Source organism: Pteronotus mesoamericanus, unplaced genomic scaffold (genome assembly GCF_021234165.1).
Source record: "Pteronotus mesoamericanus isolate MK-2021 breed Mesoamerican mustached bat unplaced genomic scaffold, CSHL_Meso_final contig_246, whole genome shotgun sequence".
Classification (NCBI taxonomy): domain Eukaryota; kingdom Metazoa; phylum Chordata; class Mammalia; order Chiroptera; family Mormoopidae; genus Pteronotus; species Pteronotus mesoamericanus.
Window position 1 is genome coordinate 10,505,489 of NW_026555104.1, and position 20,621 is coordinate 10,526,109.

The 20,621-nt window shown below is 50.3% G+C and overlaps 2 protein-coding genes across 5 annotated transcripts in view; one reads left to right on the forward strand and one right to left on the reverse strand.

Moving 5' to 3' along the window:
* Window positions 1-9,281, forward strand: part of SUPT6H (SPT6 homolog, histone chaperone and transcription elongation factor) — a 30,861-nt gene extending 21,580 nt beyond the window's left edge. The window contains exons 26-37 of the mRNA XM_054573210.1: window positions 159-306; window positions 1,070-1,212; window positions 2,114-2,254; window positions 3,312-3,507; window positions 3,913-4,151; window positions 4,737-4,850; window positions 5,020-5,144; window positions 6,860-6,972; window positions 7,235-7,312; window positions 7,402-7,568; window positions 8,010-8,197; window positions 8,503-9,281. Of these exons, the coding sequence (XP_054429185.1) occupies window positions 159-306; window positions 1,070-1,212; window positions 2,114-2,254; window positions 3,312-3,507; window positions 3,913-4,151; window positions 4,737-4,850; window positions 5,020-5,144; window positions 6,860-6,972; window positions 7,235-7,312; window positions 7,402-7,568; window positions 8,010-8,197; window positions 8,503-8,689 (1,839 nt within the window). The 3' untranslated portion in view covers window positions 8,690-9,281. The remainder of the gene's footprint in view (window positions 1-158; window positions 307-1,069; window positions 1,213-2,113; window positions 2,255-3,311; window positions 3,508-3,912; window positions 4,152-4,736; window positions 4,851-5,019; window positions 5,145-6,859; window positions 6,973-7,234; window positions 7,313-7,401; window positions 7,569-8,009; window positions 8,198-8,502) is intronic.
* A 1,483-nt stretch (window positions 9,282-10,764) lies between these two features.
* PROCA1 (protein interacting with cyclin A1) lies at window positions 10,765-18,396 on the reverse strand. 4 transcript variants are annotated; one of them, XM_054573212.1, is made up of 5 exons: window positions 18,239-18,396; window positions 14,499-14,585; window positions 12,434-12,569; window positions 11,958-12,119; window positions 10,765-11,868 (listed from the first exon to the last, which is right to left on the reverse strand). In XM_054573212.1, exons 1-5 carry the CDS (start codon window positions 18,324-18,326, stop codon window positions 11,220-11,222), a joined length of 1,122 nt encoding a protein of 373 aa, XP_054429187.1. In that variant the 5' UTR covers window positions 18,327-18,396; the 3' UTR covers window positions 10,765-11,219. The 4 variants fall into 4 exon arrangements, with proteins under 4 accessions (XP_054429187.1, XP_054429190.1, XP_054429189.1 ...); XM_054573215.1 differs by lacking the exon at window positions 18,239-18,396 and adding an exon at window positions 17,559-17,848; XM_054573214.1 differs by lacking the exon at window positions 11,958-12,119.
* Window positions 18,397-20,621: the final 2,225 nt, after the last annotated feature.

Sequence of the window (20,621 nt, forward strand, 5' to 3'; positions counted from 1 at the left end):
ATAAGAAAGAGTTTGCAAACCATCTTTAGTTAATCTTGGGGAAAAGAAGAAAAGAGAAGCCCTGACAGAAACCAGTTAGCCTACTCCTTTCATTGAAAGGCTCAAGACTCGGGTTGGGGAGCGGTTGCAAGGCTCTTTTTGATGGGCTTCTTCCCCAGGGATACGGTGATAAACACATCACCCTGTACGACATCCGGGCAGAGCTGAGCTGTCGGTATAAGGACCTCCGGACAGCCTACCGCTCTCCCAACACAGAGGAAATCTTCAATATGTTAACCAAAGAAACACCAGAGACCTTCTACATTGGTAAATTCTGGGTCTGTTTTTAGTTGGAGGAGGATATGTAGGGGTGGGGAGGATGTGCTTACTACAGCCGTCCCCAATCTTTTTGGCACCAGGGACTGGTTTTCCCAGGACTGGGTTGGGAGGGAACAGGAGGTGGAGCTCAGGCAAGCTTCCTAACAGGCCACAGACCCTAGGGTCTGAGGCCCAGGGGTTGGGGGACCCTGGCTTACTGTGTACATTTAAACCATGCAATGATTCCAAAAGAATGAAGTAGGTTTTTACTATACCAGGGGAGCTTTTAAAAGATCCTTGGACTGGAAGTCAAAGCTGAGTTCAAGGTCAAATTTTGTTTTTAACCTGCTGTGGAATATTTTTTTTTTTTAAGATTTTATTTATTTATTTTTAGAAAGAGAGGGAGAGAAACAGTGACATGCAAGAGAAATTGATTGGTTGGTTGCCTCTCACATGCCCCCAGCCAGGGACCTGGCCCACAACCCAAAAATGTGCCCTGACCAGGAATCGAACCAGTGACCCCTTGGTTCACAGGCAGTGCTCAGCCCACTGAGCCACACAAGCAGGGCTGCCGTGAATCTTTATGAATTCATTTTTATAAGCCTTGTTCTCCCATGTCAACAAATCAGGGAAAGATTTGGGGGTAATCAGTGCAGATGCTGTAAGACAGATGTTCTGTCACTAAAAGGTTGGTAGGAAGGAGTTGCCTCTCCAGTTCTCTCAGCTAGCTCCCTGTTCTCTTTCCCTTCCCTGTTCTCTTCCCTTCCTCCAGGAAAGCTCATCATCTGCAACGTCACTGGCATTGCCCACAGGCGTCCGCAGGGTGAGAGCTATGACCAGGCAATCCGAAACGATGAGACTGGGCTATGGCAGTGCCCTTTTTGTCAGCAGGACAATTTCCCAGAACTGAGCGAGGTATGTGCTGCATTTACCATGGTCACTGAATTTCGTTGAATAAATAATATCAGTGCCCTTGAAAGGAGTAGGAAGTAGGGGTATTTAGATTATCCTTTACCAAATGAATGCACAAAGATGGAAGAGGAATAGTACACCAACACGTCTAACAGGAAGTCCCTCCATATGCTAGTCAGTAATGATCTGTGTGCTTTCTTCCCTTCTGCCTCAGCCCGTAAACCTTTTCTCCCATTTTCTGGGCATCTAGCTCAACCAAATATGAGGACATGCATTTCTAACCTATAGAGTTGGTACAGTGTCCCTTTGCTGGTTGGAAAGTATCTGAAGGCTCCCTTCAATTTTTTTGTTCTCCAGACACATTTTAATCTTTCCCACATTCTTCTAGAAATCATCTGCCTTTCTCACGGTCAGAACTATTAAAGCCACCCCGAATGTTTTTTCTGGGTCTTCAAATGTTAGGCAGGTTGTAAAAGACAGTTTTTTATCTTTACCCAATAAAAGAAACTGATGGGATTTGTCCAGGATACATAGAAAGCCAAAGGGCAACTGGTTCACTGAAATGAGTTTTGAGGAGACTGACTTTGATGTTGCTTATGCCCACTAGGTCAGAACAAATTGGGAGGGAGGAACCTCAGTTTCAGCTAGAAGGACATACAGGTTAGCTTAAAACAGAAAATCGATCTGATGGCCAGTGGTGCCAAATGTGAGTTAATCAGTGAAAGAACATTGGGAATGTTCATGTTCTGTGTTGGTGGGTGGCTGAGTCATTGTGTTTTTAGACCATGATATCAGGTGTCAGTGGTAAAATAAATTATGACACCCTTGGCAGCTCTTTTCTGAATCTTAATGTGTGATTTCCAGAATCTTAATGATCAGGCTTCTCTCCTGATGCCCTCTTTAGGTCTGGAACCACTTTGACAGCGGTTCATGCCCAGGCCAAGCCATCGGTGTCAAAACACGGCTAGACAATGGTGTAACCGGCTTCATCCCCACCAAATTCCTCAGTGACAAAGTGGTAAAGCGACCAGAAGAGCGAGTGAAGGTAGATGAATGACTGGGTTAAGGCATCGGTTTTCAGCTGTCTAATCTGGGCTCTCTTTAACGTGGGGCTGTCCCCATGAAAAGTTAGGCCCTGTTCCCAGTGGCTGTTGGTGGGGAGTGTCAGGAGGATTTATAACTAATTGAAAGAAGCCAGGGCAAGAAGCATCTGAATGCTTTTGTTCACTGCCTTGTGAAATTTGATCAAGTTGCCAGCACTTTGGGAGAGGGCTCTCACTTCCTGTGTGGGAAGCTGTGATTTAGTCCAGGGGGCAGGAAGCAGAGCCCGCCATTAAATGCTGGGAAACACAAAGGCCAAGTTCCCTTTCTGTTCTGATAGTTTCCTGCCATTAATTATCTATATACACACTAGGTACAGCGCTTGACATTTATACATATGTTATCTCTAATCTCACCACCTGATGGGGAAGGAAATAGTACCTTCTTTTTTCAGAGAAGTTCAAATGCCATTTTCCAGGATTACCCAATTAGTTTGTAACATGGCTAGTCCCATTTCTGCCAGATTCTCTGATTTAAGTGTTATGAACCCCAAGAACTACAGACTTAGGAAGGCTGGGCAAAGAATCTTTGTTTCTAACAGATGAAGCTAGGGAGATTTTCAAAGGGATAGCCATGCGGAATGACTGACTTTTACCACTGTTTTAGACGGATGTGCTCAAGTCGAGGGTAAAATACAAAAAAAAATGGCTATTATTTCCTTCCTCTCCAAAAATGGGCAACCAGACTGATCACCTCCTAGGAGCAGTAACTAGGCAACTTTATGAGAGAAGGGAATAATGCCAGTGACAGGATAGGTACCAGTAGGCTCCAGCTGGTTTTCCTGCCTAGAGCAGGAGACGTTAGTACAAGTATAGGATACAGTGTATATCCTAAAGTCTGCAGACCAGACTCAACCCTGAACTTATCTGCCATCAGTATCTGGCTGGCTTTGGGCAAGTCACTTCATCTTTCTGCCTGGACTTTGGTTTACTCAAATGTAAAATAGGACATCGGGCTAGATCATCTTTGTCCCTTCCAGCTCAAATGTTCTATGGATCTAGGTGGGAATGACTGTTCACTGCCGCATCATGAAGATTGACATCGAGAAGTTTAGCGCAGACCTGACCTGCCGCACCTCAGACCTCATGGACAGGAACAACGAGTGGAAACTGCCCAAGGACACCTACTATGACTTCGATGCTGAAGCAGCAGACCACAAGCAGGAGGAAGACATGAAGCGGAAACAGCAGCGGACCAGTGAGTATGCCCACGACCATGCCTATGCACCCTAAGTCTTAGCAGCTCTCCCCCTGCGGGATGTACATGCTAATGGCCATTTCCCTTGCGCAGCCTCCCTGTGGGAGTGAGTGCTCAGCTTTGAGATGCTGAGGCCCAGAGACATCAAAAGGGAGTTGTTGGCAGGGCTGGAAACCAGTCTGTTGGGTCACATTTTCTTTGCTTAATGCACTGTGACTCTTAAAACTTCATTCTGTCAGCACCCTAGGAACCCAGATGAACACATCTTTCATATCAGAATTCAGGCTCATAGAGGGTAAAAGAATCTCAGAATTCAAGTGGGTCAGAAATTAAGCCATGTTTTGTGTCCCATTGCTGTTGGTTCCCAGTTTTGTCTCCTGATCTGCTTCTTTCCTGCCTCTTCAGCATATATCAAGCGAGTGATCGCACACCCATCCTTCCATAATATAAATTTCAAGCAAGCAGAAAAGATGATGGAAACCATGGACCAGGGTGATGTGATCATCCGACCAAGCAGCAAGGGCGAGAATCATCTGACAGTGACCTGGAAGGTCAGCGACGGTATCTACCAGCATGTGGATGTGCGGGAAGAGGGCAAGGAAAATGCTTTCAGCCTGGGAGCCACACTGTGGATCAACAGCGAGGTGAGAGCCAGCGCCTGCTCGCTTCCCATCCCCACTGCTGCTTCCAAAAACAAGCCAGTTCTGGCCGTTTCATAATGTCACCTGACCTTCGTGATTTGTATATATTATATGTATTTTAGCTACACAGAATACCACATAGGAGGTTGGTTGTGAAATGAGTCATTTGATACTAATTTTATATATTTGGCTCTCTTTCTCTGTCCTCCAAATTTTAATATAAACCACCTAAAGAGAGCCAGTGGGAGAAGAGGAGAAAATACACATGCAGGCACAGGCACATGCATACACTCGTCAAGTTTCTCTGTTCTGTTTTCAGTGGAGTGAAATTTTATGAAGTTGCCTGTTGTTGTCAAGCACCATGGGAGAGTCAAAGTTATGCTTTAAATGATTTTGTGCCTTGTAAGCTTTAAATATACATACAACTCAAACAGATGGCTCAGTTAGAGGGACTTTGCAATGCATGAGGCTATGGCAGGGCTAGGAAGTCCACCCCCTCTCATGAGTTCTAGTCCGAGTAGATTTGACAAAGAGCCAGGAATCTCAGCTCTGGTTATGACACATGGGGCCTTTACCTTCTTCCCACAGGAATTTGAAGACTTGGATGAGATCGTTGCCCGCTATGTCCAGCCCATGGCATCCTTTGCCCGAGACCTTCTGAACCACAAGTATTACCAGGACTGCAGCGGTGGGGACCGTAAGGTGAGCACAGGGCCCCTTGAGGGAAGACACCAGTCACTTAAGGATGTGTGATTTCCCTTCAGTGTAGGGGTCCCTCAGCTGATGAAGGAGGTGTACAATCATGTATGCGCCAGACATTGTCTACCAAGCATGCTGCTATCCCAACCTCTCCCCCTCATTCTACCCCCAGAAATTAGAGGAGCTGCTCATCAAAACTAAGAAGGAGAAGCCCACCTTCATCCCTTATTTCATCTGTGCCTGCAAGGAACTGCCCGGCAAGTTCCTACTGGGATACCAGCCCCGGGGTAAACCCAGGTGAGCACTGGTGCTGAGAAGGTGCTGCCACTGGGGTCCACAGGCAGGATACCAGGGGAGTTAGAGGCCCTGAACAGTACTCTCCGGTTCTGCCTAACTGCCTTTCTCCTTTTATGTGTTTAGAATAGAGGTGGAGGTTGGAGGTGGGATAAGAGGATGATAATTTAGAGGCAAAAGGCAAAGATTCAATAAGAAAGATGCTTTTCTCAACCCTGTGAAAAGGAGTTCCCTTTGCCTCTTCTGCCCCTCCCAAGGTGTGATGGAAATCATCAGATACTCTATCCACCTGACTGGCAAAGACAGGGGCCAGCACACTTGTCTCTCCTTCCCACTCTCTGCTTCACCCTTGCCAGGACTTCACGCACGTAGTGGCTTGCTGTTGCTGTAGTGTGCTGACTTCTCCCTACACGGAAGGGGAAGGTCAGGAGAGCATCTCTTCTTCCTACCATTGACCTGCTCTGCTCCCTTTCTGTATGACTAACAGGCTGGCCTTCCTAGGTATTCTTTTATCTGGGTCCCTCGGGTACTCACCCTGAATAGGAAAAAGTCCAATTTCCTTAGGCCCATTTTCTTTGTGTTTGTTACCCAGATTGATAACCATACCAGCCTTCTTTGGGCCCACATCCTCCCATTTGCCCTTAGCCAAGGTCTGTACATTTCTGCACTGATCTCTTTACTGCCTGCAAGTGATACACAGCATAGCCAATATTAATAAGGGACTTAGTGGCCAAAAGACAAGAAGCTCTGGACTCTGGACCCTGCGTAGTCTTGGGCACATCTGGAATGTTGTGCTCCCTTCTGAGAAGCCTTTTCTGACTCGCCGTCATGCTTCCAGAGGTTCGCAGCCAGGTCTCGGGGGGGTTGGAAACTGTCCCATAAGGAGCAGTTGAGCAAGCGGGACCTTTAACCAGGAGCAGAGGCAACATGATAGCTTCATGTTGAAAGGGGCACAGACTCCTTGTGTTGCAGAAGGAACACTTGAGTAGAAGATTTAGGAATCAGGTTTTAGCTTAATATAAATAAGAACTTTGCCATACTTAGCATGGTGTGTTGACAGTTATTTTTATTGAGCACAGCTCTATTTTAGGTGTTGTGTAATAAGTGCTTTACATGCACTGTCTCATGAGTTCTTCATGCCCACCCTGTAGGTTTAAGTGCTGTTATCCTCATTTTACAAATGAAGCTGAGATTCATGTTTAGTAACTTTGGACAATCATCTAGGTGATGAGTGGCAGAGCCGGCACTAGAACTAGAACTGAGTATGAACCCAGAGCCCATCCTCTTATCCATGCTCTGCTCTGCAAAGTGTTGAATAAGGGCAGACTAACCACCTTCCAGAAGTGCTTCCAGATTCCAGTCCACGGGGAGTTGTGTTTTGCTGCCCTGGAAGACCCCTTCCAACCTGACACTCTGTTTCACCCTCACCTTCACCCTCACCCTCACCTTCAGTCCAGGATGGTAGCCCAGCCCCCAACAAGTCTTCTGGAAGCCTCTACACTCGGGGCTACTAACTCCTGGCCTTGACTGTGCTCTGCTGTGTACGCCTCACCTCTCCAGAGTGCGGCCTCCTTTTACAGGGTCAGGGACTGGCTCTTTCATCTCTTCTTTTCCCAGCACCCAATGTGACTGCTTCACATGGTGGAGATCTGCTCTGGCCGCGTTCTCACGGCTGGTCCCAAGTGGTATCTGATGCATGTTTCCTTCCAAAATCCCAGGATAGAGTATGTAACGGTGACTCCAGAAGGATTCCGGTACCGGGGCCAAATCTTCCCAACTGTGAATGGGCTTTTCAGATGGTTTAAGGACCATTACCAGGATCCTGTACCAGGTGAGTTGTACTCTCTGACTTCTGGGGTTGGAGGGACACCTAAGCTCTGAATCAAGGTGATCACTAACCAGCTTTCTGTGGGGGTACGAGGGGAGTGAAGTATAGGCTGTCATTGCAGCTTTCTTACTCCTACTCCAACTTCCTAGCATTAGAAAGTTCCTCCATCCACTTTGCCTATTTAGCTTCATTTTTTCTCAGTACCTCCTTCAGTCGCCTAAATTATGAAACCAGAAACATAACTGACTCTGGCTATTTCCTATAGGAATCACCCCTAGTAGCAGCAGCAGGACCCGGACGCCTGCTTCTATCAATGCCACCCCAGCTAACATCAACCTTGCGGGTAAGGAGCTCACGCCTAGGCACAGAGGAATAAAGTTAGAAGGACTTGCACCTGTAATACACCCACCTTCCACCTCTTTGTGCTTCCAGATCTGACACGGGCTGTGAATGCCCTTCCCCAGAACATGACCTCGCAAATGTTCAGTGCCATTGCTGCTGTGACAAGCCAAGGACAGAACCCTAATGCTACCCCAGCTCAGTGGGCCTCCAGCCAGTACGGCTATGGCGGCAGTGGAGGGGGCAGCAGCGCTTACCACGTACGTGGCTCGGGGAGGAAGCTCTTCATGGAGGGTGTGGAAGTGTGAGAGGAAAGAGTCATCCTCCACCAACCTGTGTCAATAGGCTGGTCACTGGCAGCGCTCACCTTTACGTGCACATGTGGGCCTAGGAATTGTCTCCAGCAGATGTTCCTTCTCCTCAGGCCCATTGGAGGGGAAAAGGGATGAGAGAAGGCCTGGCCTTTCTACAAAGTCCTTTGGGGTCTTTGGAACCCTCAAGCCACCAGAAACTTCAGGTGGTCAGGAGCAGGAGGCCCTATTATTGTGCCCGGTCTCATCCCAATGGCCTACCTCTACTGCTCAGGAGAGGGTCAGCTAGAAGGCTCTGTGCTGAGCCCAAATTTCCTGCTTTCCAGAAATTCATGGGAAGGATAAATATGCCACATGCCCATCCCCATTTAACTGTTCACCCTTCTCCAGGTGTTCCCAACGCCAGCCCAGCAGCCAGTGGCCACACCACTAATGACCCCCAGCTACTCTTACACAACCCCAAGCCAGCCCATCACCACGCCGCAGTACCACCAGCTGCAGGCCAGCACCACCCCACAGTCTGCCCAGGCCCAGCCCCAGCCCTCCTCCAGCTCTCGGCAACGGCAGCAGCAGCCAAAGTAAGTATATGGATGGTGGCATAGAGAAGGCTATTAGTAAGGGCAGGTGCTGTCAAGAGGCCAAGGGACTTAGCAGAGACAGGTACTCTGGATCTTCTGAGAGCCATGATCCGAGTGATGTTCCTATGAGAACTGCTTTCTGGGAGATGCCAGAGGAGGGCATTGTGGCAGCTGGCCACGGCTGCTGCCTGTAGGTATGAGGTCCACTTCGGCAAGGGTGGATGTTCACCGGTGATTGGTGGGAAGGCTTCCTTCTAGTGAGCCTCTGGAGAGTTCTGGTCTGAAAAGCGCCTTCTCCCTCCCAGGTCCAACAGCCATGCAGCCATCGACTGGGGGAAGATGGCAGAGCAGTGGCTGCAGGAGAAGGAGGCAGAGCGACGGAAACAGAAGCAGCGGCTGACACCTCGGCCGTCCCCCAGTCCTATGATCGAAAGCACCCCTATGTCCATTGCTGGCGATGCCACCCCGCTCTTGGATGAGATGGATCGGTAGGGGGCCTGCTCCTAGGACTCTGGTTACCTATGAGGCTGGGAGAGGCCTTCCTCATTCCCTGCCCCTCCTTTTCTGTCCATAAAGTGGCGTGAATTGACGTTCTCTTTGGTGGTCAGCCTGGATGGGTGACAGGCTGGATGGCCTTGCGAACTTCAGCTCAATGTACGCTAGGCGACAATTCTCCCGCTCCAGGCCCCACCGACCACCTCTCCTGGGACCAGGCTGGGAAGGGAGTGTGGCAGGGAGGAAGAAGAGGAGGATGAGAATGAGAGTGGAACAGTTTTATATTCTACTCCCCTACAAGCCATTTTGAGCTTCTGCCCTCACCTCACTCTGGGCTGTGACCGGGCAGCAAGCTCAGCACACAAGTCTCCCCCAGCTCTTGTGGAGAGACAGATGCTATTTATTCAGTTTGGGGCAGGAGGGAGAGCAGGGGAAGTATTTCTGACCCTGACGCCAACAACTTGGGTGGCTATCAAAGCAGGATTGCAGGGGACATAGGGTTGCAGTGCTAACCTGCCCGCCTGGCTACCTTCACCCACCTGCTGCCACCGCTGCTTCCTGCCTGTCATTTGAATAAACAGTGTTTCTACAGAGCACTTGGCAAAGCCTCTCTCTCCCTCTCTGGCTCTTGAGGGGTGGTTTTCAGAAGTTTTCGGAGCTCAGAAGACTCCCGACTCCCTCAGAAAGGCAGTGACTCAGGAAAGCCGGCAGCCTCTGCATCAGATTGCTTGGTATCACATTCCCGTTCCACTTCCCAGCCCTGTGACCTGGAGTGTACTCCTATTATCTAAGCCGGTTTATCTGTCAAATGGAGATGGTGATACCTACCTCATCAGGGCATCTGTGAGGATAAACAGAACGTGTGAAGTGCTTGGCCAAATGCCTGGGACTTTATAAGGCCTCAGTAAATGTTAGCTGCTGCTGTTCTATTATTTCCACTCACACACAGCCACCCCCATCCACCGTGCCTACTACAGATGGCCCCGAACCTAACGATGGTTCAACCTAAGATTTTCCAACTTTACAATGGTGCGAAAGCTATGCACGCTCAGTAGGAACTACTCAAATCTTGAATTTTGCTCTTTTCCCGGGCCAGCAAGATGCAGCAGGACACTCTCGTGATGCTAGGCAGCGGGACCAGCAAGCCGCAGGCACCAGGGTAAACAACAGATACTCAAAGTGTGTTCATCATGTTAGATGCTTTTTCCCAAATGTAGACTAATGTAAGTTTAAAATAGACTGGGCTAAGTTTTGGTGTTCAGGTGTGTTAAATGCATTTTTCACCTGATGATATTTCCAACCTCACGATGGGTTTATCAGGATTTCGTAAGGCGAGGAGCATCTGTGGACCTCTTTGGCACATGTGAGAAAATTGGGGTTTCTCAACTGGAGTCTCTGCACTCCCTCTGTCCTTTTTGAGCCAGGCCTTCGTCTCTGACAGCCCTTCTACACCAGTCAGGTGTGTCTGACCCAGGATGGGCCTCACACTCACCTGCTGCGCATACACACTGGCCCTGGAGAAGAGCTGGGCTGCTACAGGGCAGGCCGGGCCCCAGGCCCTGGCGCTTTCCCCCAGCCCCACCACCTCTTTTCTTCTGGACTCCTGATCTCCCTGTTTCTTCACAAGACTGTTGTCTCATAGTCCATGAGTCAGTGCTGGGAAAGTGAGGCTTTCCCATTCCCTTTCCTTTGCTTGAGGGTCAGCAGAGAAGTCAGCAAAGCCCACTACTGAAAACTCGGTGAGTTCTCTTCCTTGCTTTTTTTTTTTTTTTTTTTTTTTTTTTGTCAATTTGGCAGAGAGAGAAACATTGATTTGTTGTTCCACTTATTTATACATTTATTGGTTAATTCTTGTATGTGCCCTGATCAGAAATCTAACCCGCAACTTTGGTATATCAGGATGACACTCTAACCAACTGAGCTACCTGGCCAGGGCCCTTCCTTACTTTTCTTCATTCAAGATCTCTGCCTTTTTGTTGGCAAGAGTCAGGGGGAGTTGGGGAAGGGACTGGCCTTCGGCGGGAAGGGCCTAGCAGGAGCAAGGGCACACAGTTGGAAAGATCATGTTCCATTTGGTGCTACCAGCACCTTCTCTAGGGCCACTTAGAGGAGGGAAAGGCCAGGCACAGTGGTAGAGTGGGTTAAAAGGTTCAGTTTATTAGGGGGATCACTACAGACAGTCCTACCTGTCCCCGAGTGGATTTAACTGAGAGCAGTCTCCCAGGAGACAGGAAGCCTCCTTCCCACCCCACCCAGCTGTGCTCTTCTGCTCTGGGCCTAGGATGTCATAGAGAAAGTCTGTTACAGTGCCCTTGCCCTACCCTCTCATCTGCCTTCACATGGGCTTCCTCTTGAAAGATGGATTGCCCTGAAGAAACCCCTGCAGCCCTGTAGCCCCTTTGCTCCAGCTATGCCCAGAGCCCACCCCCTCCCTGCAGAAGTAGCCAAGTTGGAGGGAGAGAGAACAGCATCAGGGGATTGGCTACAGCCTTGATTGTATTTATTCTTCACCCTGGTCGCCCTGGCCTCAACCGAGATTCGATGCTGGGGGAGATTTCCTCTTGTTGACCTTCTTGACTGGAGAGGCCTTCGCTCCAAGTTTCTTGGCCTGGACCATGTTCTTATCTCTCTTTCTGGGTGAAGACTCTGCAATATCATCACTGGAGGGCTCCTCCTGCCTGGGGTCATTGTAACTGTCCTCACTCTCCAGGTCTTCCCTGCTCTCTGGGCTGGACTCTGACATCCTGGCCAGTTCCCTTGGGCTCACTGATCTGCTCAAGTCTGGAGGTGAAGATTCCGATTTAACTGGGCTTTTCTTTTTAGTCAACTTGCCCTTCTTGACTTTTTTCTTCAGCTTTGCCTTCTCGTCTGTCTCCTCCTCGTCTTTCTCTTTTTCCTTTTTCTTCTTGACCTTCTTGATAACCTTGCTGCCCTGGGACTTCCCTGTGGGACTCTCAGAGCGCCAGATGGTAATGGGAGCCGCCGAGTCTGGGGCGCCCGTGATCGTGCCCTTTCCTACGCCGGTGTCGGTGGGTGTGGTGGTGGTGGTGGGCCCCACCTGGATCGGGATGGGAGGCTTGCTTTCTTCCTCCTCTTCCTCCAGGTCATCTGCCCCACACTCATGGTGGATGGGATGGTGGATCACTGCCACGGAGACAGGCCTGTAGCTTTTGCACCTGGGAGGGAGGGAGACGGGGAAAGAGAAGGTTGACAGAGAGTGAGGGCCGGTGCCCCACAGTGCCCCCATCAGCCTGCCAGCACTCACCAGCCATACCAGAACCGCTCCACACACTCCTCCTCTGGAATGAGCTTTGCAAAGCAAGGGGTCTGGATGATGTTGAGACAGGTTGAGCCCACGTCTCGGGAACAGGCTGAGCCTACGTCTTGGGAGCTGCTGCTATTTGTCTTCTCTGAGCAGTCCTTCACCCTGCCATACGGAACTCAGCCTGGCTCCCATGCCTCCAGGACTCCCCACGGGCCCAGAGCCAAAAGCCTGAAGACAGTGGGCTTTCCCCAGCAGTAAGGCTTTCGGCCTGGGCTGAGCCAGCTTTTCCAGGCTCAGCCCAGGCCGAAAAAAGACCTTCTCCCCATTGCACTTGGAGTAGAGCCAGGTTTGCAAAGCTGGGACTGGGCAGGCAGCGCCTGGTCAGAGCTAAAGGAGGGAACTGCAGTGAAAGTTTGGGCCTGGCTCTGCCCAGGAGTTTCCTGGGCTGTGGGTCCCCCAAGGGGGAGGGTCCTTACCTACAATCACAGTCCCAGTGGCTGACAGAGTGCAGGTGCAGTTTGTGGTGACCATAGTCAGAGGTGAAGGGGTGGATGATGTGTCCGGTGCACTGCTTGTGTTTCCAGCAGCACCTGTCAGTGTCCCTGAATTCACCTAAGGGGTGGGAGTCTGGGTCATACAGGGGCCGTAGCAGCAGCACATCTGTTTCCCTGCCCACAGCTCAGCCTAAAGGCTTCACCAGATTCGCCTGCCACCACACACCCCCTATCCCTGCCAAAGCTGTTTCTACTTCACAGTAGTAATTCAACCCAGTAATTCAACTCCAGGTCTCAGCACTCCTTTCCCTGACCCCCTGTGTGAATCGGCCTGCCCCTGCAAGCTCCCAGGAAAACCTCTCAGCAAGGTCCTCACCAAATCCCCTTTGCTGTCCTGTGATGCCTCCTGTTTCCTTCCCCTCCCCTGCCTGCCTTGGGAGCCTGCTTGCCTCTCACCCAGCTGTGGAGAGTTGTCTGCTACCTCACTTCAGAGGGTGCCTAGTAGGGGACGGCCCTTTTGCCATGGCAAGCAGTGGAATGCCACTTCAGAGGCCCCAGCGATCAGAGCCGAGCGACAGCATCCTCAGTTCTGGGAGGCCTCACAGCCTCTGAAGCCATTCCCAGCACAAGGCCGCCTACAGCCCGGCGGCTCCAGCCTGTAGGGGGGCTGAGGCCTACCCAGCCACACGTCAGGCCCCTTGGCTGTTTGGCTTGACTCTGGCCCTTTTTCCTGCCTCTCTTCAAGCCCCTTCTCTCCAAACACCTTTCTCACTTCTCTCCCCTTTCCCACACTCACTCTTGATTCTTTCCCTTTTATTTAATCATCAAATTCCCACTCCTCCATTCTCTCCATGGAGGTTCTTTAGAGCCATGGACTGGAACAACCCACCCCAGCCTGAGCCCTTCTACCCCTTGTAGGCTGCACAGACACGATGTCCCCTTTCCTAGGGCACAGGGGAGAAGCTGCTGGAGTGAGAGATTGGGATTAAGGGCAAGCCCTGGAGAAAGGTTCCTACCTCTTTTCCTCAACTGAGTGCAAGTCCAGGACACACAGTGGAGTCTCTCAGCCTCTACCCGCACCACCTTACCTCTGACCCTGCCTAAGGCGCCAGCCTATACCGATGGGTCTCCCTTCCAGCCACCCTCTAAAAGGTAAGCCCGTGAAATGACTCCACGTGCCCAGGATTTCACCTATCAGGGCAGAGTGGACAAGGCACCTTCCTGCAGGTCCCTTTGGACTCTGGCTCCATCCCCCTTGGGAGGAAGTGGGCGAGCACCAGTGACTTCCATGGCAGTCTGGCATGGGATGCTAGGGCTGGCTAACTGCCCCCAAACAGACCAGGAGCATTGATCCAGCCCCTACCAAGTGTGAAACCGGGGCAAGACGTCATATAACCCAGGCTCGGGGTGTGTTAGTCCAAGTGACCCTGAAGTACTTGAGAGATGAGCAGGCAGCAGCTTGGTTTGAGCCCTTCCCCCTAGCAGGCTGTAAGGGTCCCAGATTCTCTATACACTCTTGGCCCATTTGGTGGCCTCTTTTTGTGCTTCCTTTCTCCTCACGACCTTTCTTCACGAGCGGTGAGGCAGGACCTTGAAATACCACCACCTCCTCCGCTTGCTTCAGCACTGCTGAACTGGGGCGCAGGGCAGCATAATGGCAGTGTCCTGCGCCAGAAGGCAGGGAGGCCTGAGTCCACGTGTTGGCTCTATCACTAGCTAGGTGACGAAGGGCCAGTTACATTACTTCTCTGAGCCTTCATTGTCTTGTCCACAAAATGGGGATGGTGGTAATACCTATTTTGCAGAGCTTTTGGGATGCCTCAGTTCACATGTCAAAGATTTGTGCATCATAAAATGCTATACAAATAGGTGACTTGGTCTCCAGAAAGGGGCCCTCTCTGGCATGAGTAGGGGATGGGTTGGGGGTGGGGTGGGGTAACTCCTTCAGGACCAAACGCTCCCTCCCTCCTGCCTACCAGCAAACATCAGCTTTCCCATGTTAGGAGTGGTGAGGAACCCCTGGGACCAGAGATTCCCCTGGACCCACCTTCAGAGGAGAAGGTAGATGCATCAGTGCTAGACGCCACACCAGCCAGCAGATGTCCTCTTTCCCAGCTGGGTAACCTGTTTACATCTGAGAGAGTAACAGAGTGGCAGCAGCAGCACCCCCTCCCCATGCCTTTTATTCATCAAATAGTTTCTGAGACTCTCCAGGTGTCAGGCCCCAGCTGCCTCCAAGATTAAAAAGGTTAAAAAAAAAAAAAGTCTCTGCTCTCAAGGGGCTGGTCGAGGGTTGAGGAGAGGAATGCAGGGGAGGTAGGTGGGACAGTTTATGACAATGGCGTGATGCAGAAACTGATAGGGAGGGAAATGGTGGGGAGGAGGCCTGTGGAAGCCGAGAACAAGGACGCCGCCAGAGCCCAGTGAGGAGTGGGGATGAGGGTTAGATTGGGAAAGTCTCTCCAGGAAGAAGCATAATAGGAGCTGAATCTGGAGAAATAAGACTGAGCCAGTCCAGGCAAGGAAGGACAGATCCAGGAATTGCCATAGGGTGTGTGGGGGTCCGAAGTTGTCCTCCAGCAGAACTCCATGGGACAGCAGCTGCACCACCAACCGCAGGGTGGAGCCTGCCACTTTCCGTTTCTTCCCACGGTTAGCTTTACCCTTTGGGGCATCAGGAACTGAGTTCTGCTTAAGGAAGGGAAGCTGACAGCTTAGGGACTTCAGGTGGGCCTTCAGTGGCACTTGGTCATCTTTCTACAGTCCCCTGGTTAGTTCCTGTTTTCCACAGAACAGCAGGTCCTCAGAATTTATTGAATGTTTTCATGAAACTTCAAGCACTTCCCTGGAAACTCCTACCCTGCTGCTGTTCCTCTCAGCAGATGTTTCGCCAGCCTTCTCTGTGGCTGCTCCCACCATCAACTGGCCTCCAACCTGGGGAAGCATCCCTCCTTCCTCCTGCCCCAGGCACCTGAACTCTAGGTCCTAGTCAAAATTTTCACTTTCTCCTTCTTTAATGATTTGTTTTTTCCCTACAGGCTATGAACACCTTTCAACAAAACACTCTGAACTGTTTCTCCCTCTACCACTGCATATCCCTCCCTCTTCCTTTGCAATCCAAGTTTATTCACTCATTTAACAGACACATTGAATAGCTTCTTCACTAGACACCAGTAAGGAGGCCCAGCCCTTCCCTTCAGTGAGCTCAGAATCTTCCCCTCTGTTCCATTCACCTACACATGGCAGCTGTCCCAGCCCCTGTCGGACTAGCCCCTGCAAAGGCTATCAACAGTTTCCCAAAAGACAAAACCAGTGGCCTTCTTTTCATCTTATCTCACTTACCCTGTTAACCAATCAGTCTCTCTCTTCTGTGTACTCTATTTCTTTGGCTTACATGCAGACCTCTTTCATTCCTCTCTTTCTTCTCTGACTAGCTCTTTTGTTCTTTCTTAACCCCTCTGTTGCACCCCTTAAATTGATGATTTACCAGGGTTCTGTCTTTGCTTTCCTTCTCAGCATACTCTACAAGCTTGTTTTGGATAATGTCATCCAATTTCATGGTTTCAGGATCCACCAATAAAATGACATAAATCCAGGTGGGTCTCCAATTCAGACTGCTTTCCTGAGCATATAGCCAATATCCTCTTTGATGTCCCCAAACACCTTAGACCACACGACCCTACCATCTTCTCCTTCCTCCTTAGCCTCCATGAACCACCCCTTCTTGTATCTCCCATTTCAGAGAGCAGCAGACACCACAGCTAGGAATCTTTTCCCTCATTTCTACACCAGCTCGATGGCCAAGACAACTGTAGTAGCCTCCTGCCTGGCCTCCCTGCCTCCTGTCTCACTACCCTCATCCAGTCCTCCCAAGGCAGCCAAACCAAGTTTTCTAGAATGACAACTGGTCCACCACGTTCCTCTTCTTTAATAGCATTCTACTGCCTTCAGGATGATGTTCTCATCATGGCATAACTCTTTATTGTGCCGCCACCCCAGAACCCAGACCCTGGTTTCCTTCTCAGTTACCAGTTCTCCATGCCTTCTCTCCTGCCTTCTACTCCCCAGAAATATCTGCTTATCTTGGAAAGAACAATGCTATCCAAGTAGAATTGGTTACACATATATTGTACCCCCTTACCCTGCTAGGGTACCTCACGTATTTTATAGCATCTTTAGAGCAAGTCCCCATATTTCATTTGTTTCTACAGATTCTGGGACATGGAAAGTACTCAGTAAATGTTGGTTGATAGAATAAGTGCATGAGTAGAATAGAATAAACCCTCTATTGGAGCCACAAAAGAAGCTATGGCAGTGGAAATTCTGTCCAGGCTTCAAACCTGGAGACTTTTTGGGGGAAAAACAACTGACCCAGGATGAGCATCTTCACAATGTCAGGCACTGTGCTGGGCTTTTAAAATATGTCTTTGATTCTAGATGCTCTCACCACAGCCCATTCTATGGATGGGGACACAGAGACTCAGACTAAGTTGTCCAAAAGCCCAAGTTGATAGATGGCAGAGTAGGATTCAAACCCAATCTTTCTGTCTCCATAGTCTGTGCTCTTTCAGCCGTTTGGGATTTCTATCCAAAACCTGTCTTGCCAGATGGCACTTCGTACTACACCTGCTCAACCCTAACACAGCCAGTTCCTCATCTTCTGGTTTTACCCAATCCTGACTCCCACAGCCTCCCTTATCCAGCCTGGACCTGAGGTTAGGCCAGAGGGCCCTGAGCCAGGGTCAGGAATGAAACTGCTTTGTCTGACTCCACTTTCCTTGCTCTCTCCAAAGTCACCATGGAACAGGCCTATATGCAGAGTCCACTAACTTCCGCCAAGCCCCAAGAAACCCTGACAATCATAGTTGTCTGCCAAGGAGTGGGATTTAGTAACTCTCCTCAGATCTAAGGAAGGCAATATGCTCTCTAGTTTCACAGACAGAACAGGGAGCTTCGACTGAATCAGCAATCCAGGGCTCAAGTAGCAGAAGTGATTAGACATCCGGCGGGGTGGGGTGGGGGGATAGCTTGAAAGGAAGAGGGAGGCTTGTGGTCTCTTTCTCCGTAGGACATCAATCGGGGTACAGGGGCCTAACTCAAAACTCACAGGTGATGCTCATTTGTACAGAATCCTCCCAGTCCTGAGGGCCGAGGAGCTCCCCCGCCCTTGCAGCACAGGCGGTGGGGTTCCAGGTTGGACACCGGAGCAGCTGAATAAGGGAAGGAGGGAAGGCGGGAGGGAGAAAGGGAGGGAAAAACCAGGAAGGGAAGGAGAGAAGAGGAGGGAGCAAAGCAGGGGCAGTGTGCACGGTCTCCTTGGAAATGCAGCCCTGGACCCGCCCACATCTGAAGGCGATTGTGATGTCACGCGTGGAACCTCCAGACTCCTTTTTGCCCTCGAGTTAATACAACTTCCCGCCCAAGCCCCGGCGACAGGTTGGACGCTGGACCATGGGCTCCAGTCAGGCCCAACACTTCTCGGGCTACTGCACAGCAAAGACTTCCCGGCCGTAGAAAGGGGAGTTACAACTCTCACTCGGGCCGGAAGGTCCCCGGCAGACCCGGAGGTGATTCTCCAGGGCCTCAGGACACCAGTCTTCAACCATTGGTCCGCGGCTCGACGTGAGCCCGCCCCCGGGCCCTAACTCCGCCCCATCCCAGCCCTTGGCTCCGCCTCCTTCGTCAGGTTCACTGGTTCTACAGCCTGCTTGGATCTTCAAGCTAGCTCCAGTGCCAAGGCCGCAGCTCGAAGCCCTCCCCTAATCTTCTGCCCCGCCCTCTCCTTACCACTGCTGCTCTCATCCCAGATGTTGGCATTGTCCTCAGTCTTTTCCTTAGTCCACCTTTCAATGGTCATTCTCGTCCTGACCCACATCGCTCTCAGCCCAGTTTTTCCTCTCTACAAGACTTCCTCGCGGAAGTCCAACCCTGAACCTCAGTTTGGCCTAGCCAACCTTAAATCCCAATCTCAGCTTCGCTCCCGTCCAGCCCTCAAATCCGCCTCATGCTTGCCAACCCCTCCACCTACCTTCCCCAGCCCCCCCTTCTAGATTGTGTTGTCTTCTCAGCCCAAGTCTAAGCTTCAGCCGAGCTCTTCATCCAGGGCACCCCAGGTCCTTCCAAGTTCTTCCCTTTTTGTCCCACTTTAACCTTAGTACCTCACCTTTATCTCAGGTCTAAATCTTAGCTCGGCAGCTCAGGCCCAGCCCTCAGTCCCAATCCCTAGTTCCTCTCCAGACCTACCCCCAGCTCTTAACCCCACCCCGACTTTAGCCCCGCCTCTAGGCCTGTTCTTAGCCCCGCCCCATCCATTCTCTCAACTTTACACTTCAGCCCGTTCCTGGCCCCTCCCAATCTCTTCCGAACTCTGGCGCGGCCCTTAGCTCCGCCCCCAATCTATACCTGAGCCTCTCTCCCCCGGTTGGGGAGAGACAGCTTCCGACCACCACCCACCGTCCCCGCTCTTCTGGGGTTCCTCCAGCCCTGGCAGGCCAGGCTCAATCGCTCTCTCCGCCTACAGGCTCCTCTGATGAGGACTTGATGTCCGTTCTCAGCCCCTCTGTGGCGCCCTACCCCACAGCCTCTTACCAGCGTTCCATTCTAGCTCTGCTGAGGCGCCCTGATCCAGAGAAATACTGCCCAATAAAGACGTTAACGTTAAGCTTGGGGCTTGGTCACTTTTTCCCAAAAGTTATTAGAATAGTTTTTTCAGTTCTTCTATGTGTTAGTGCTTTATCTTATTTCAGTCACACTAGCTGATGTGTCTCTATAGGCTAGCCCAGTGCTGGGAGCAGGACCCTCTGCATTAATTCCTGGTATCGTAAAACCCTCACACCTTAAGTATAGCACACACATTGCACATGCTTGTATCACACATGTAGCACACATAAAAAAATCTACTTGCCACAAATACAATATATACATGCCCCTCACAGAGGCTACTCAGAACAAAGAACCATACCCCTGCTCCCCACATTTTTCTCAGCACGAACACTCCACAGCAGTATTGTGCAAACTACACACACACACACACACACACACACACAGTTACAGGCTCTGTGCAAGGCAAAGCAAAGAGTGATGAGCAGTCCTATGTGGGAGCAAAGATAAACAAGAACAAATTCCAGGAGAGTGTGAAAAATGTTAGAGCCATATAACCAATATTCCCACATCATGACCCTCAATTTCCCTTGGCACCAGGCTCCAGAGCCAGGATATGCCTCAAAGGATGAAAAGGAAAAGATGGTATTTAAACTTTGTTTTCTCCAGAGAAACCAAGGGCCTCTCCTGCTGCTGCTCTGAGTGATGCCCACCTTCACTTTCCTCTAGACCCAGCAACCCGCGCTGGTAGGGTCACCAGCTCTAGGAACAGCAGGGGAGGGGAAAACAGAAAAAAGTGGAGTGTGCAGAAAATCAACCCTTCCAGAGCAGAGTAGCGGGGTGAGAATGAAACCAGGCATAGAATGGACAGAGCACTTGGTCATTGGGAGCCAGGATCTGTGTTCTAATCTTGATACTTCATGGCCTCCCAGGATAACAGCAGGCCACATGCATCCCTCCATTGTTGGGCCAGATGTCTGAGATACTTCCAGCCAATCTACTCGTATAGCTCTGGGTCAGATGTCAACAATGAGCCAGGTTCTTGGTCACTCCTCCTATAAAGAGTTTTAATATGCCCTGGCTGGTGCAGCTCAGTGGATTGACTGCCAGTATGTAAACCAAAGGATTGCCAAGTTTGATTCCCAATTAGGGCACATGCCTGGGTTGCAGGCCAGGTCCCTAGTTAGGGGCATGGGAGAGGCAACCGATGGATGCACTCACATTGATGTTTCTCTCCTTCTCTTTCTCCCTCCCTTCTCCTCTCTCTAAAACTAAATAAATAAAATCTTTAAGAAAAAATTTACAATTACAGTTTTTGAGCCCTTCCTGTGTATGTGTTAGTGTTTTATCTTATTTCATCCATGAAACCTCATTAGTATCATTAGCCTCATTTTACAGAAAAGAAAATTGAGGCACAGAGGATAAGTGATTTGCCTGAGTGTCCTAGGAGGGACAGTGAGGATTCAAGTGCAAGCCCTCCCTAGAGAATCTCTCTCTATTTTAGAAGAGGGGAAAAATACACATCATAATTTTTATTCAATTTAATTTTTTATCATGTTTTAAAATGTAA